This window comes from Columba livia, chromosome 6, assembly GCF_036013475.1.
Source record: "Columba livia isolate bColLiv1 breed racing homer chromosome 6, bColLiv1.pat.W.v2, whole genome shotgun sequence".
Classification (NCBI taxonomy): domain Eukaryota; kingdom Metazoa; phylum Chordata; class Aves; order Columbiformes; family Columbidae; genus Columba; species Columba livia.
Window position 1 is genome coordinate 18,126,643 of NC_088607.1, and position 17,401 is coordinate 18,144,043.

General features: G+C 40.5%; 1 protein-coding gene across 12 annotated transcripts in view; it reads right to left on the bottom strand.

Moving 5' to 3' along the window:
* Positions 1-157: 157 nt before the first annotated feature.
* The window catches only part of WASHC2C (WASH complex subunit 2C), a 38,129-nt gene continuing 20,885 nt past the window's right edge, over positions 158-17,401 (bottom strand). For 2 of the 12 annotated variants that reach the window (XM_065067317.1, XM_065067320.1), the window contains 11 exons: positions 17,031-17,139; positions 16,019-16,111; positions 14,582-14,761; positions 12,255-12,383; positions 11,954-12,049; positions 10,668-10,787; positions 8,998-9,060; positions 8,032-8,244; positions 5,132-5,740; positions 3,860-4,034; positions 158-629 (listed from right to left, as the gene is read on the bottom strand). In XM_065067317.1, the coding sequence (XP_064923389.1) occupies positions 493-629; positions 3,860-4,034; positions 5,132-5,740; positions 8,032-8,244; positions 8,998-9,060; positions 10,668-10,787; positions 11,954-12,049; positions 12,255-12,383; positions 14,582-14,761; positions 16,019-16,111; positions 17,031-17,139 (1,924 nt within the window). In that variant the 3' untranslated portion in view covers positions 158-492. Of the gene's footprint in view, positions 630-3,859; positions 4,035-5,131; positions 5,741-8,031; positions 8,245-8,997; positions 9,061-10,667; positions 10,788-11,953; positions 12,050-12,254; positions 12,384-14,581; positions 14,762-15,928; positions 16,115-17,030; positions 17,140-17,401 lie in introns of all 12 variants that reach the window. The other 10 variants (XM_065067319.1, XM_065067316.1, XM_065067314.1 and 7 more) reach the window with 6 other exon arrangements.

The window sequence follows — 17,401 nt, forward strand, 5'->3', positions numbered from 1 at the left end:
TGCTTGATTGCAGTTGTATCTGATAACAGATCTCAGTCTTACCCTAACATTAGCTCAGCAGATTGGCAGCTGACCCAGACAAAGCATAGTAGTGGTTTTGGTTGTTTTCAAGTCATGACGCAGACGTCCTTAGCAAGCGTAAAGTAAGACAGACAAATCTAGTTTAATACTTCATTTACTATTTATCAATTATTTTCTGTATAGATCTGCTGAATAAAACAAACTATACTTTGTATAATAGTATACTTAATTGCAGGTATTGCACAGGGCATCATGGAAACAAGACAGCTGAAGGTTACTGTCTTTTTTTAAAAAATAGATCATTTAGCACAATTAGACCCAGCACAAGAGTATACTAACCATTTAAAATGGGTAATCTAATTTAAATATCCACAGCCATCTCATTTCAGCTCTATTGGATTAGAGAATCCAGAGTATTAGTACTGAACAGGGCATAATGAAGGCCTCCTCTCTGCAACACGCTGCCCGTGGCTACTGGCCTCCAAAGGCATTCAGTGGGTCATCAAATGTGCTCTGTGTCTTGCTTTCAGATTTTGCTTCTGAGGCCGCTGGGGAAGATCTGCTTTTGGGAGTGGGTATCTTGACTTGGCTGCTAGAGAAAATATCATCTAAAAGGGAAAAAAAAAAACAAGAAAAAAAAAAGATTTTAATGTGGAGTGACTGCCAAACAGAAATAACATTGTACCTAAGAGTCTCCAGCACATGGCAATGACTGCCAAGGACATTCTGTGATAAACAAATGCTTTCCTGCTGCTTGCGATTCTAGATGCATTTGTAAGGACATACGTGGGAGCTGCTAGATGTAAGTCAAATTAAGAATATTTTTTTTTCTCAGGAAAGCAGCATAATACTTGTATTTTATAACATGTTCAAACTCTCATAAGCATTTGAGAAGTACTAATAAATTACACCTTCTCAATAAATTCCATCGTGCAAGTACCAGATAACATCCCTCTTGTTTAGAACATTAGCATCTGAGGAACCTGAGAGATCCAAGAGCTGTGAGGTTGTTGCCAAAAAAAAAACAAAGAAGAAAAGATGGTACTTGCTAATGACTACTGTTGTGAGATCCACTAGCCATATGAGAGTCTCTAATCTACAGCACAATAAGAACATAGCATAAGTCACTTGAGAACAGAGCACAGCCAAGATGCGAGGAAGCAGAGAACTACAACTGCCATCCTGCTGAATATTCAAAATGTCTGTCTACAATCCTGAATCAAGATCTCCCACCACCTTCCTCAACAAAAGCATTTCTGTTTTGAATAACTAGGACCACAAATGGGAAAAATACCATGTGGTTATTAAGACACAGTTATCTCCTGAAGAACAACAGCAGGTGGAAACAAAACCCTCCAACCCAGATACTCTGTGCCAGCAGCAGAGCTCACAGACCGCAGTTCTTGCTGTGGCAAGTGCTGCTTGTGTTTAGGACTGTGCCTGTGGGAAGAGATGGAGCTTCTACCATACACGAGCTGAAGTGCTACCCTGAGGTTTCCTCGGCACACACAGTGGTGCATCTCTTCCTATACATTAAAGTTCTAAATGTAGGATACACAGATTATGCGGCTGGATTATGAGGGGATGAAAAAGCTTTTACAAGACTGAGATGCATGAATCCCTTGTGATTCCCAAGGCCAGTATAAGTAGCACATAACTGGTCTTGAACCTCTGTTAAGACGAGACAGGTCTTGTATACAGAGATTAATAGCCATTTACTAGTCCAGAGTATAAAAACTAGTATTTCAGCCTTCAGCATGTATCCCAACCTTGGGCAGAGGCCAAGCATGAAGTGGCCTATCACAACATGCTTGTCTTTTCTTGTTACTTCTTCCACTCCAGCACGTGTCTGCTACAGCGCTCATCATGGGGATTACACAGGAATAATCCAGGACAGCATTTCAGCACAAGAGCAGTATAAAGAGGCAGTAAAATAGACTAATCCCCTACTGGCATCACTCCAAAGCAAGAAGGTATAACATGGATTAGCTTCACAGCAGAACTGAAGTACAGTGAGTGCCATAAGAAGTAGAGGTATCACTCTCATTTTAGAACAAGACTTAAGTAATAGGCAAGTTTTGGCCATGGAAAACAGTATCTGTCAGTGCACAAGAAAGCTCAGTCACCATTTTGCAGACAGGCAGAGGTGACATCAAGATGTCCATGTCATCAGCCATAACGTCACTGAGGAGGCTAGGAGGATAAAGACCTGAGAAAGAGTTTTGCTAATACTGCCACCATAAGCCTAACACAAAAGTACATAGTGACTAGAAGCTGTAGCAGGAGAAAGCAAGCAGCTTGCAGCCTCTACTCCCACCCCCCCTCAAACTGCACCCACTTACTGTTTTATTTGGAGCAGAAAGTATCTCCTAAGACAACAATATGCAGCCCTGATAAAGTGCTACCATGACTACTTAAAGCCAAGCCTTAACCTGAAGCACAGGCAAGTGCCAGTTCTGCTCTGCTGTCAGCAGGGTATCCTCACCTCCAGGCATCTTCCCTGCACTCCTGTTGGTGTTCTGGAGCTCCATAGCTTTGGGCACTAAGAAGCTGCACACCTATGGCTGCACCACAAAACAGTCAACACTCTAGATGAAGTGTTTCAGATACAGGGTGCTGTAGATGCTACAGGTATCAACATCAGATGTGACATCAAACAACAAGCTCTAGCGCCAGGGTAGATGTCAAAAGTGGAAATGAAAACAGGTTCTACTGTGACTAATTTTCCGAGATACTTTCAAGCAGCACTCTATAACCGTTTTTTTCAACATGAGGTCAGGATTTTTGTGCTGAAATATTTGGAAAGGGTAGCTGTTTGGGAAGTTCTCATTTGCTATAGGCTACATTAAAAAAAAAGTAAATTATTAAAATAAGGTATTTTAATAATCCAGTACATATTTCAACTACCTTATCTGCAAACAATTAAGTCTTATTTTTTTATATCAATTGAGAAGGTTTAGAAATCTCAAGATGCTCATTCTCTGGCAAGTTTTATAACACATTTACAGACTTCAACGAGGTCATTCCATCAGGCTGGAATGTTTGACAGCAGTCCAAACAAAACAGTGATAAATCAGATTCAAATTGAATAGGCTAGAAAGAATGAAGACTGACAAGAATCAAAGCTAGAGAAGAAGAAAATTTTTTGTCTTAGAAGAGGAATTGTTGCCATCTCAAAGAAGAGCCATAAACATGAAGAGCCTGAGAACAAATAGACACAGTTGGGGATCAAATGCTTTTTGATACCTCCACTGACAGAGACCAAGAAAGTAGCATACTTTGCATCATTGCACATTATTATATGCTGCTTTTTCAACAAATTATACAGGGTGAACTTTTGCTCTCAGGTGCAGTATTTGTAAATTGTTCTGGCTATACATGGATGTAAACAAAATGTTATGGGCTCCAACATAGTAAACACAATACCAAAAGTGGGGTAGAAAAAATGCTAATTTCTTCATTTCAGTGTTTCGTCTGAAAGTATGATACAAAAAGCTGTGCAAATTGAAACAGAGAACATATCTGAGAGCCATAACAACATGAGATTAGTCTCTTACTCCAGACAACAGAAATTTTCTAATTCCCACAGGTGAGAAAAACCCTACAGGAATTAACTACTCCTTCTCTCAGAAGAATTTTATACACCCTCCTAAATCATTTAAATGCTGTACTAGTTCTACAAACCAAGGAAGTTCTCATCCAAGGTTAAAATCCAAAGACAACCAGAGATTTCAGAGCAGTTGAAAAGTTGAAAGAAAGTAAAGGGTTCTAAAACACCTCCGATGAATGCAACTCAGGACAATATTATGAGATTAGCTGCAAGACATGAGGCACTTACCCATATCATCATCAAATATGGATTTTTGTTCCACCTTTTTCTTCGTTTTCTTTTCTTTTGGTTTTATGGTGAGATCCGCAAAAATATCAATGTTATCGTCAAACAAGTTAGTCTCTGGTATTTTCTCTTTTGTTTTGTTCATTGGTTTAATAGCCTCAGTAGCAAATATATCATCCTTGGAGCAAAGCATAGAGAGATCATCAATACACACACTTCAAGAGAACAGTCAAATTACCTGTACACAGCAGCTGAGATGTTTAGAAGACTGACAGCCTTGGGCTCCTCAATCCTGAGAAGTCTGAGTCCCTTTTCCCCATGGAGAAGAGTGCTTTAGTGTGGGATTGTGTGTAGTTGTTATCACTTAAAAGAATTAATCCTGCCAGCAATTGCTAACCTAAAGATATGTAAATCCTTTCAGTTTTAAGTCAGTCTGCTCCTCTAACAAATATAAGAGTGACTTGCAGAACACCTAATGGGCAACACTACAGAGACTGTTTGACCTTGCAGCTTTAGAAATTTTGAAGCCTGCACAATTATTTGAGTCTTGTTTTAACATGTATCTCGAAGACTTAGGGATAAAGTGTCCTTTAGCTGAATGTTGCTCATTATATGCTAAAATTATTAGATTATGCAACCAATATCCAAATGTATAACCAATTGGCTCTTTAAGACTGCCCTGAGTAGTGATAAGATTTTGTATATAATAACTGTTACTTTTCTTTCTGGTGTGCTGGCTTCATTCCAGCATCCAGACTTGCACAACTGTAATAAACAGTGTCTTGTATCTGTGTGCTAAAATTTGGCTTAATTGCATACCGAGTGATATAACCCTATTTTTGGGATAACATGTACACAGGTCAAGTACAGCACACAGAGGCTTGTACAAGCTGTCCAGCCTGCCAACTTCATTACTTTTTTAATAGTCATTTGAGCTGCTGTGCGTTGAACAAACAGCTAACAGAAAAGAAACAAATACTTTATGTTACTCTGGAAAATATCATAATCATAGATATGTTGTCACAGCACATCCAGTGACACGTCTGCTCTGTGTTGAGGCTCCATCTTTTTATCCGCTCTTGCTAATAAGAGGGTGAACAACCAAAGAAAGGGCTCCTATTGCCCAGTAGCAGAGCATGACTGACAGTTTACTTCACTATCTATCCTGCACAGCTCATCCTACTCAGCAGCCTCCATTAAGCCTGTGTCCAAGTAGAGGGGTATGCATAATGCTCTGGGGATGAAAAAGGCCAAGGAGGCAGGCTCAACCATTACCTCAAAGATATCGGCAGTAGGATCAACAGCTTGCTGGATAGCAGATTTCAACTCCTTTTTTCCAGTTTTCTGACAGGTGAAGAGAGAGTCGTCTTCATCCTCCAAAAAAGGTATAGGACTGCTTTTTGTTGAAGATTTTTGCTGTGCAGGCTGGAAAAGATCATCACCGTCTTGATCACCCAGAACAGACAGATCAGGCTTTTTCTCCCTGCCCTTAATGGGCTTGTTAGCCACACTGTCTGGCACTCCCTCCTTTAACTTTGACTGTGCAGCTGGTCTGGATGATGAGCTGCTTGCAAAAAGGTTTTCTGATTCAAACAGATCATCCCCTTGGTCTGTGGATTCTGGAGGAAGGAGTTTGTTTGTCGCAGCAGACAAAACACTGCCATGAGCTGGTAGTGACAAGCCAGAGAGAAAGCCGTTTTCCTTGGACTCTGATTCAGTAGCAAGAGGTTCCTCTATGTTCACTACTGCTGACATCTGTTTTGGTAGAGAGTATCTGGATTCTTTAGCACTGTCCACCTCCTCACTCTCTTGAGACTCTTGAGCAGCTAGACGTCGGGCCATTCTGCTAGGAGGTCTTCGTTTTCCTGTAACCTTGATCCTGGTCTGCAAGAAAGGAGGAAAAGCAGAGCAGGGTCATACATATGGAAAAAAAAAAAAAAAAAACCACCAAAAAAAACCCTCACCACTTCACAGAAGACAGGTTAGGATTCCTACTATGTTTCTTTGTAACGCTTCCTCAGCCTTCATAGCACTGCAATTAATATGCATTAACCATTTCATACTAGCATACTGAAACTGAATTAACTAATTCTGTTCACAGCTCTGGTTTAAATAACTTAAACAGCTACATGTACATTTAAACAAACGATCCGTTGGAAATCTTGAATAAGGAATCCTGAGCAGACACTGATTTAGGTTATAGGGAAAAGCAGTAGGAACCACTCATCATCAGCTCAGCAGCATCCACCCTCCCTTTTTTTCAGAAAGGGGAAAGGTGGACAAGTGGGACATTCAACCTTGCAGTAGTTTGCAGCAAGGTTCAGAAAAATAACCCAAGACTTCTGATTTGCTGCCCTCTGGTCATTCCACAGCAGGTGGAATGGGGGTACAAAAGCAACAGCACTTGCAAGTAGAGAGTCACAACACAGGTCAGCAAGCCACTCTAGCCCCTTGGCTTTAGGTAATACCTTAGTCAGTCTGACATCTTGCTAATCCAGGGGCTTCGGCAGTGCAGTTCTGTACGAGCCATGACTAATTATCTTTTCCATTTAATTTCATTGTATACATATGCATGCATTTCATTCCTCTGCTGCTTTTAAAGCAGCCGCCCTTCAAGTTTCCATTATAGCCTCTACCTCTGTTCACACAGGTAGGAAACAGATCAGTACAACCTCATTTTCCCTTTTGTTAATTTCTGTGTTGGAGTAGAAGGCAATTGGGGAGGATGTGCTGTAACACAGCTTAAAGGAGCCATGTACTTTTGTCAGAATCACTGTAGAAGCACATCTGCCTTCAGAGTGTGTAGCTGTATTGATCAGAGCATGGCTGAAAACCAGGAAAACTATGATGGGAGATGCACTTGAAAGAAAGTGATCCCCACTCCATGCACTGTGCTTTGAAAAGACTGCCAGAATGCTGGGTAGGTTGATTTGTTCCAGCCTTTGGAAAAACTGCATTTGGCTGCATATATTTACAGCTTAAATTCAAATTTGAAAGGTTCAAGAAGCAATGACCTGTCAAAATTAAGACAGGTAACCTGAGCCACAAAACCACTGTATAGTTACTGAGATGCTGCTTCTCAGATTACTGCTGTAAGCAAACACACATCATCACTATAGTAAAATGAACATTCAAGGTCAACCACATGCAGCTACAGGAGCTCTAGTCTTTTGCAAGCCTATCTATTTAAAAGTATCATCATAGAGTTGTTTGGTTTTTTTTTTTCTGTTGTGCAGGACATGCTGCCGTTGGAAACAACTATGCCTACATGGTAATACATTAGTCAGATGTACAAGCTTCAAACACATTGGACACTAAGGGGTCATGTCAGCCACTGTGGTGACAGCTGCTGCATCTTCCCAGGTCATCTCTGCCGCTCATCTAGTAAGGAACAGCCCCAGCAGCATTAAGGAAATAACTTAGGATCTTAACTTTGATTCTTTATGTTATTCGTATCCCTGCTGTCAGGAAACCCAAGAGACTTATGAAATCATAAGCACCCAGACCAAATCTCAACTACATGGTTCAAGCTTTTTTTATTTAAAGGACCACTAAATCTTTAACTAGAACATGCCTTTTCCACTCCATAAAGTAAAAGGTATGAATAAAAACCAAGTGAGTCAGGAGACAGATTTTCCATGACAAAAGCTGTAACACTTTTTTTGTTTTTGTTTTGTATGTTTTGTTTGTTTGTTTTCCTTTAAAAATAAAGCTTTTGTTTGAAAAATAATTGGGAGTGACAGTTCAGGACAACATGACATTTTTATCCACAGAGGAAGTAAAGGACAAGCTACAGCAGTGATGTGTTCTTGATATCTTGCCACAGCAGCTGTCCATAATGTATTTTATAATTAGCCTACAGGGATGGCTTTTTTATGGTTTTCAGGTTGGCGTTCCTGGGAGAGGACAAGGTGTTACACTAAAATACCTTTAACCTGTAGTGTATTTGGGGAATGTACACAAGTACCTTGAAAAGGCACAGAACGAGGCATACGCATAAGCCCCTTACACAGCTAAGTGGTCCACAGAAGTGAGAAAGGATTAGATTTCCACACTTCCATTTAGATTCAGATATACCACACTGTTAGCAGAACTTTCATACCAAAACACAAATTCCGGCACAAGGACAGACTGTTTTTAATCCCTCTTTCTATCCTCCTAAATACCAAGGTTACCTTATTGGTGCTGTGCAACGTATCCGCTTGCATAGGCTGATCAAAGCTCACACCAAGTTCTTCATTGTTTCCTGCAGCAGAGAAGGCTTCACTGTTCTGTACATCCTTGGGCTCATGCAATGGAGTGTCCAGAACTGGTAAGGGGGACTTTACATTGGAGACCTTAGGCATTGCACCAGGTAGTAAGGCTGCAGGGTTAATAGCTAAGTTAGCCTACAAAACAGAGGGGAAAAAAAACAAACAAACAAACCAACCACACAAACAAAAACAAAAACAAACAGAAAAAAAAACCACAAAAAACAACCACACGCACAAAAAGAAATCATGTTAATATTATCGAAGGGCAAGCATGGCTCCAGAGAAGCAGAAAGAACTAGTGCATATAGGCATTCAAGTTCTACTTCTACAATTGCCTGGCTTTTATCACACCTATACACTTCTGTGTCTCCCATGTCCTCTGTCTCACTAGGTCTGTGGAGTGCTCAACACTTATTCTGTGTAAGAACTTCAAGGACAGAATGGCCATGTTATGTCATATCAAACACCTACGCAGCTCAGTATCATGTCTGAGGAGAATAAGAGTTCTGACATTAAGAGAGATACTGTAATATAGACAGTTATTAGTCATTTCATGTCAGAAGAGGGACAAAAGCAAAACACCAACCCCCTAAGACTCTGAACATACTGCCAAGAGTCACATACTTAAAATAGTACTGAGAAGAATAGCAGGTCAAAGAGGAGCCCACCCTCTGCCTCCCAAATAGAGTAAATAGTGCTGCTCAGAGTCAGGTCTAAAACAGGAGGGAGAAATAACATTACACATGCAATACAGAAAAAGTAATTAAAAATACACCATCTGAAAAAAATTAATAAAATTGCAAGAGTAAGAAAGGACATTTCAGGGAAAGCCATCAGTGAGGCAAGGATGATTTTTTTTTAAGTCAAAATTCCAGTAAAGTTAATTACTTGTAGCTTTCCAATCCGAGATGAGGGCTCTTTGGTTTTAATGTGAACAGGACCTGTAGATTTCTGCACAAAATTACATTGGATTAAACAAGTGGACAAGTTGATGTTAACCAGACCATAGTTTGCACTTTAATACATCTATAGAAAGCAGCTCACTGCTTACCAATTTCTTCTTGTTATCATCATGTTCTACTACAGAGCTACAGTCACTCAATTTTCAGCTTTAGTTTCCCCACATGCCATAGCCTCACCTTCATTATCACATTTTATTCCACTCTCCTTCTACCCAATATTATACTTTGCCATAGTAACCCAACAACCTGCATCTTCTCCAGGTCACACAAACCACCAGTCAAATCAAACTGTGACAGCTACCCCCTCTCCTTGCTTACTCTCTCCCCTAAGATGCTCTGAAGCCTTGCTACCAGATCATGATACAACCAACTGTTCTCTTTGTAACTGGATATAATAGGGCCACAGACTTCAAAGAAGCTCACATGGAAGCCAAGAGGGCTACAAAACTGGACCTCTCAGCCTTGCAAGGAAAACAGCTTCAGGGAAGTGAGTGCTCCTCTGTAGAAAGCAAGCCATCAGCGCCAGAAGTAGGACTAGAAGAGCAAGGGCAGCTGTTTGGTCTGAAGACTTGGGCCAATTCTAGGACTCAGGGATGAACCAAATCAGCAAATCAGCTAAGGTTTGCTTTCCACAATTTTGTATGTCTGCCATGGTTCTGTGAGCTGGGCTGTACTGCTGTTAGTGTGACTGGGCTGTTAGAGCTCCTTCAGCCGGCTTGAAGTAACGGAAGGTTTACAAGGTTAGGATATGGTTTAGCGGTCTTGATAGCATGACAGAGGAATCCTAGTGTCTGAGGAGATTGTTCTCCACTTAAATGCATGTGGTGTTCAGCTGAACCTCAGACAGACTGAGATCATTACTATATCAGGCTGTCAGCAGCTACAAAAAAAGGGATGACAAGTGTGGTTCTACACTTCAAGGAATACTTTACCATAAGGAAAGACAGGCTAATTAACTAGCCCTACAGACATGCTCTGTGTTCCTCAGCCCAGGGGAGCTAAAAAAAAAAAAACAAACCCACACCCACCCCCCCACAACGAAAAGCTGATCTCCTACAGATGGAAATCCAACAAGCAGCTCTGCTGAGGCACAAGCCGGAACTCTGATCCAGGCTGCCTCTTCAGAGACCCTTGGTTCCGCAAGATTAAGAACAGGAGTAGGAGTCTTATTTGCTCATCATAAAGCCTTTCAACTGCCACAGATTTGTGCTGCATGCCCTGATCTTTCCAATAAAGCCTACTTATACTTTAAAGACCACATTCACTCCAACCAACACAGACATTTCAGATAAAAACGAACAACCACCCACTTTCAATCCAACTGGACTTGAAGTGTAGTTCTTCATTGCCTTGTATTTTGCCCTTGTAAGTGTGTGGGCAATGAATAACACACTATATCAAGAAACAGCATTTAAACTTCTTGCTAGTAACAGCGCAGAGGCTGATAAGCAAAGACAAGTTTGGTCATGCATTGCTGCTTTGCAGCCAGTGAATCTATGCATTAGTTTTGATCTTTTCAAGAGACTTATTTAAAACAAAATGCTACATCTCCTTTTTCTTTGCATGCTGTTCAAGACACAAGATTCAAGTACTTGCCTCTGTAGTTACTGCCTTCAGAGCTTCATCTTGTTTGGCACATAAAGCATTTTCCAGAAGGTTGCTGCTGTCCGAGGAAGGGCCAGTACTGGCCTTAAATGTTTCCTTCTCAGCTGTTTTCTGAAAGCATTAATAGCACAAATCAACATTAATCGGCTAAAAGTAATGGTCTGCAGATTCAAAAAAAACCACAACAACACTCCCCCCATCCCCCAAAAAAAACCAAAAACAAACAAAAAACACAAACAAAAACCACAAAAAATACCACACAAACAAACAAAAAAAAAAAAGAACAAAAACAAAGCTTTTAAAAAAATCTTGCTTCTATCTGAAAAGAAGGTTAGCCACATCTTTTAATGCATAGATGGCACTGACTTTTGGCTCTGCAATGACAAGAGCCTTCTCCTCCATTCCTTCAGCTTACCTCAACTTTTGCTGTCTATGCTAACGATAAATAATGAAAGTTTCAGTAAACACTCAGATGCATGCAGATTTCCTGATGCATAGGACAGCAGTGAAAAACAAAAGCACCAAGTTCACTAAGGAACACTGCTATTTTTATGTTTTCAAGCAAAGAGGCTCCATGTATAGCTGCCAAGCACTAATTACTTAAGACCAACCCTTCCACAGTCCTCAAATAAACTGTTTCCAGGAACTATTGCCAGTTTTCTAGCCTAACTTCCAGCTATAAACATTAAAATAGACTAAAAGTTGGCTTCAATTTAATTAAGCTAAATACATTTAGAGTAGCAGTTTAGAATGCATGTTAGAACTTTGACCTCAGACCACCTGTAATGCAGTCGAGTTCATTAATGCAGTTGCTTGGCCTCTACAAACAATCCAATGATCACAAGGATTTTAATAGTGTTCATTACCTTAAGTCAAACCAGCCTGCAGAGACTTCAATTATGTAAGTCATAGAGCAAGGCTTACCAGTCATGTTTAAACTACAGGGAAGCAATATTAGCAAGTTAAACAACAAAATAATTATACAATACAAACTCTATTATTCTGATTTCTGCTCAGATGTGTTCTATTACACCTAAGCCAGTCCCTGTGGTACACAAAAAGAAAAAGCATCCAATCCTCTCATCCCAGCTTTGGGAGACCTAATGCATCTGTTTGTTCCCTATGTCTTCAAGGTCACAATGGCAATTTCTATTCTCTCAAAAAGATTTGAGAAGTCACTTAATTTCTTGTGGGAATACATATGGAAAAAAAATCCCTTCCATACATTTCTTTCCAATGTCATTTATATAAGCCATTTACAGTAAAGGAACAGATACCAGAAGGTTTGTTTTAGTGGTACTGAAGAGATCATCCTCATCATCATCCCCAAAAAGCCCTCCTCCAGATGATGGCTTCATGATACGGTTTGCAGTCTAAAGAGACAAAGGAAAAAGAAAAGATGTGTTGCAGATCAAAAGCACATCTCCTTCAGCCCATGATGCCTGAATTGATATTAGCACTTGGCCCTCCCTAGAAATCAGTGACTTCTAAGTAGTGTTCAAATAAGGAATGCCAGTAGGCTGCACAATTCAAAGACTGTTTTTAAATAGCAGATTCAGCAGAAGACTTTGAACTTACCATTGATTTCTTGGTGCTGGCAAAGAGGTCAACGTCTGGATCATTGTCCTTCTGAAGTTTGTGACTGAAGAGGAGCTCTTCATCTTGAAAGACTCCAGTGCTTTTGGGCCGAGTACTTTTCTCAGAATCCTGGAAGGAGAGCAGAAAGGTCCACACAGTGAGAAACTCCCTCCCTTGAGTTTATTTGCTTAGTGATAAGGTATGTTACAATCCACATGAGGCTACACTATGACCCTGGTAACAAAAATACAATGTTAGCTGCCAGTTACATATTTCAGTTTGAACCAAATTTGCAAAACTTAGAACGTCAATATTTGTATACACAGTTCAATTTGATGAGAAGACATTAACCAAAATGGGAAAAAAGTTTTCAGTACGTTAACATGAGTATACGCTAAGGTTTATATTTCAATAAGACTTTAATGCCTTGAATTTTTCAGCTGAGGGTGCAGGACACAGAAGTGAGAGGAAGAGAATCTGGTTAATTATCTTCCTAAGATACCTTCTTGAAGGAGAATAAACTAAAAAAGCCCCACAGGTTGAAGGCCTGTAAAGCTATTACTGTTGCTAGATTCCCTGTTCTCCTCCCATTAAAGCAAATACACCCCCACAATGAGGAACAGAACATATTGTCTGCCTTTGACAAAAACTTGTACTTTCAAATTTGCTGGTGAGAGGGAAGGTTGACAGACAAATACATCACCATATCGGCCTTCCACTATCTGGCAAATAAACCAGTATCAGCTGCTTGGACATCAAAACCAAGGCCTTTCTGTGATCATGGTCACTGTATGCACCCAGGTCTGACTTTCAAAAGGCAAAGGCCCCACTGAATGTCTCAGTAAAGGCCAGTATCTGTTTCACCCCCCTGCTGTCCCTTCAGGACCTCAGCAAATGACAGGACACCTCTTAAGTGCATGACTGCAGGTCCAGCAACACAACATCAGACTCCAAATCCAAGCAGCAGGAACAGTAGCCATAAGAATAAAGACCAATTCTCCCCTTCCTAGTCCAAGTCTCCAGAAGCCCCAAAGGCTGTCTACTAAAGCTAGTTTCCCATACACCATTTTTGGCCCACTCACCCTGTCCTATAATTTTTATTACCGCTCCATTCTCAACCTCTCTGTGCACCAGTTTTAATTTCATAGCAAAAGCCAGGTCACAGTTTTAGAGCACTAGAAATGCTGTTTATGCTCAAATACATGAAAATCTAATGCACATCTAGAAGTATCCACACATGAAACACATATTATGCTGAGATAAGCAAGGAAAATAGCAGCACCTTTCAGATTTGCCTATCAAAAAGATTAAGTTCCTAAATCACCTATTTTGATTTCCACATGAATATGCATTTCAGCACCTTAATCACTTTGTGACTGTTATATGCTGACAGCAGAGTGCTCTGAAGGAAAGATTTGAAAGAATTTGTTTCTTTGCTAATTTGTTAGACAGACGTGGCTTCCTGAAAACAGCTCAGAATGTTCCCCCCTCACAACAATTAGTGCTCAAGCTAACAATCCATTTTAACACAGAAGCCTTCTCCAAAAGCCATCTACTTCATTCTGAATAAAGCATGTACAGCCTTTAGGGTTGACAACTTACTTTACATGATCATGCTAAGATGATGAAACCTTGCGGTATACTGTAGTACACAGTCTATACTTTTTGACATGACTTCAAATTTACATAAAAAATGTTGGTAGATCTGCATCATGTAGAAACAAGATCATTGCCATGGATTCAAGGATATTGCTGCTGAAGATTCAACGTCTACCTCTTCATGGTATACGCTATATCAGGAAAGCCAGACAGCAAGAATATAGCAACTGTAGGCTTTTTTAAACAAGTGAACAACACATACTTGAAAATCAGAACATAGAATTAAGATGACTCTTGCTGAAGCTAAGTTTGCAGGCATATATCCACCAAGCAAAATGCAAAAATATAAAGAAAATAAAGGGATAAACCACAAGGTTTTACATTTCACATCCTTCTACTTTCTAGTAGCTATTGCCTTGAGTGACAACTGGGGAATCTGGTTCTGTACAGCAGACATCAGGTAGCTGCACCAAAACATCTGCACAAATTTTTTTTTCGTACTAGCATGCAGCAAATACTTTTGAGTCAGTGGAATGGAAAAAAATTTACAAAGGAATTCAGGATTATGGGGAAGAGCAGCAATAATTTCTAAGCCAAGAATGTGGAAGTTTAGAAATAGACAAGATTAGCTTCTATGACATGAAGAGACGGAAGGGTAAGTACAAAACCATGCCTAGAATAGGGGACGCAGAAATACTATTTCTTAGTGTTCAAGAGCGTGGACTCACCACACCAATTTCTTTCTGTGCATTTTTAATGCCATCATCATCTTCCAGTCTCTCCTCTTCCTCCTCAAACAAGCTTAACACTTTCCTAGCCTGGGTCTTGACATCTTTCTCCAGAGCTGGTGCTGATGTTGCAAACAGATCTGAACTGCTGGCTGGCTCTGAGGATGTTGCTGCAAAGGACTCCACCAAGAAAAAAAAAAAAAACAACACACACAAAAAAAAATCAGCCTGTTATTTAGTTCAGGTTTGCCCAAAACCCACTAAGTTTTCTCAGTTAAATGCCAGCAGTGATCAGAGTTCCACAATCCATTACCAAGCAGACAACTATATTCACTTCATTTTTCCTAAGCAGACAGAACAGTCAGATGCACATTAGCAAGAGACAGTCGATAAAGAAGAGGACACACTTTATGGCTCTGAGGGGAACACAAGTTTCCTCCTGTACACGACACAGCAGCACTGTTGATAAGTGGTTTCCTGCATAAAGGTTTTCTCCTCATCCATACACCAGGTGCATATGCACCACAAGGCTGCATTAAGCAACTTTGCCATTTTCTCTGAGGTACCTAGTTAATGCAACTTGCAATTCTTTGGAGTGGGCAGCACAACCTGAACCTTGAATGCACTCAGGAAAATGCAAAGCACAGTAACTACTCTGGAAATCCATCAGCTGGCAATTCCTCAACAATCACTCAGTAAGACCATGCCCAAGATAAAGTTCTGCTGAAGCTTCTTCAATAATACACTCAATAATACACATCAATACTGCTCTGTAACAGTGTTGCCCAGGAGAAATTCACAATCTTGAAATCCACAATCTTGAAATCCACAGCTACCAACACCATTTATAATTCATCAGACGGTATGTTGAAACAAAGGTACCAAGCTTAAAGCAAAGCCTACACGTTAGTATAGGCTCTCTCTTAAAGGAACGCTCTGTTCACATGATTAAAGATTATCAACCCACTTCAGAGGAAAAATGAACCAGATTCCTGCCACCTTCCAAAAAAACAAATGAAACCAAAACAAAAACCCCAAATGAAACACCAAGCAATTATGTACATCAACTGGGAAACAACTTTTAAACGCCATTTAATCAATTTGCTGTTTGACTGACAAGTGATTTTGCTAAACGGAGACAGTTATTCTCTCCTTGGTAATAGAAGAGGCAATCCAGGAAAAAAATTCTGTCCCAGAGCAGCACAGACTGTGGGTTTTCTGAGTGTGTCTGTGTGTGTATTTTGTTCGGTTGTTTGGGTTTTTTTGGTGTTTGTTTCTGGTTTGGGGTTTTTTGTTGTTTAAACAAGCCTTTACCGAACTTCAGATTAATGTAAGAAAATCCCTCACTTTTTCCTTTGTTTTCTGCCCTGCAACATCTGTTCCTCTAGGCACAGGAACTGCTCCAGGCTCTTCTAAACACCATAATATATCTTCTACCTGCTTAGACTTCGCTGCTCCATCTGGCAGATCTTCCTTTTCCTCCTTTTCTTCTTCATTAAAGAAGGGTGGTGCTTGTACGGGTTTTACTTTCTGCTGCAAGATTAAGAGAATTCTGGTGAATAAAATTGGTGGTTTTATAAGACTCCTACACTGCTGTGGGATAAAAGAGTCTCAGTTTGCATTCTGCAGGAGCCTAGGACACTGGAAACGTGCTTGACTTCTCCTACTTTCCTCCCATGGGACATTCTGGTCTGCAACTTTCGATTTCTGGTATTATAGACTCTTGAGTCTGGTTGAAGAGTGCCAGGAAGCAGTTGCAGGCTTAGAACAGATGCCCTGGGTATCTTGTCTGGTTGGTGCACTGCCAGCAGCTGAACTGTGCCTCACCTGTTTCTTCTGTTCCCAAGCCTGTTATCTTTATGGGCCATGACAATTGTTTTCCCACTAAGCAGAAAGGCAAGGGCAGGAAGGGAAGTGGCACACACACATGTACAGGAATTCCCACTACAGATACAGCTGCATTAAGCTTTTGCAACTCCTACTCTCAATTCCAAAGCGCAATCAGACAGGCAGCACACTATGGTCTAAACTCTTAAGACAGAGGACAGCATAAGCACCCTCAACAGAGGGCCAGTAGGAAGCCTGTGGACACAACTGAATCAGCTTGGGTTGAGGTGACACAGAGTGAAGTCCTAGCTTCACAGTCAGCAGTTTGTTCCTTTTAATAGTATTTTATGGTTGAGAGCTCACAAAACATCCTCAGGAAGAGCTTTTAGCATAAGCCAAACAACTTTAGGCTTAGCGGTCAAGAAAATTTTGGTATCTCTATTAGGCTGATGGTAGTAAGAAATTCTACATGTAAGAGTTCAGTCTGCTCTGTTCCCATTCCCAGTTTGCTAGAGCTACCATTGCCTAAAATAAGTCAGACTTACATTCAGTACCTAACAAGGAATATAGGCTATAAAAAGACTAAGTGTTACACATTAGTTTTAAAGGAAAGGAGAGGTACCACTGCAGCCTTAGCAGCTGAAGGAAGTGTTGACTGGGAGCTAAAGAGCGATTCTTCATTAATAGCATCATCTTCAAACAATAACGATGCTTTCTGTGGCTTTCTTTGGCTGCAATGAGAGAAAGGAGAAAGTGGAAGATTCAGTGCAAAAGTTTCAAAGGCCATGCACTGCATCTTTTTAAAAGTATCACTTAGGATCACAATTTACAGCACGTGGTCCCAGATACAGGACTCAGCTTCCTCACTGTCTCAACAACTCTACCAACCTCCCTTCTTGTCTACAGAGCTTTCTGCAGAAGTGAAGATGAAAAGAGGTCACGAGGGTTCTATATTGCAGGCATGGAAATGGAGAGCCCAGTTCAGTGGTGGTG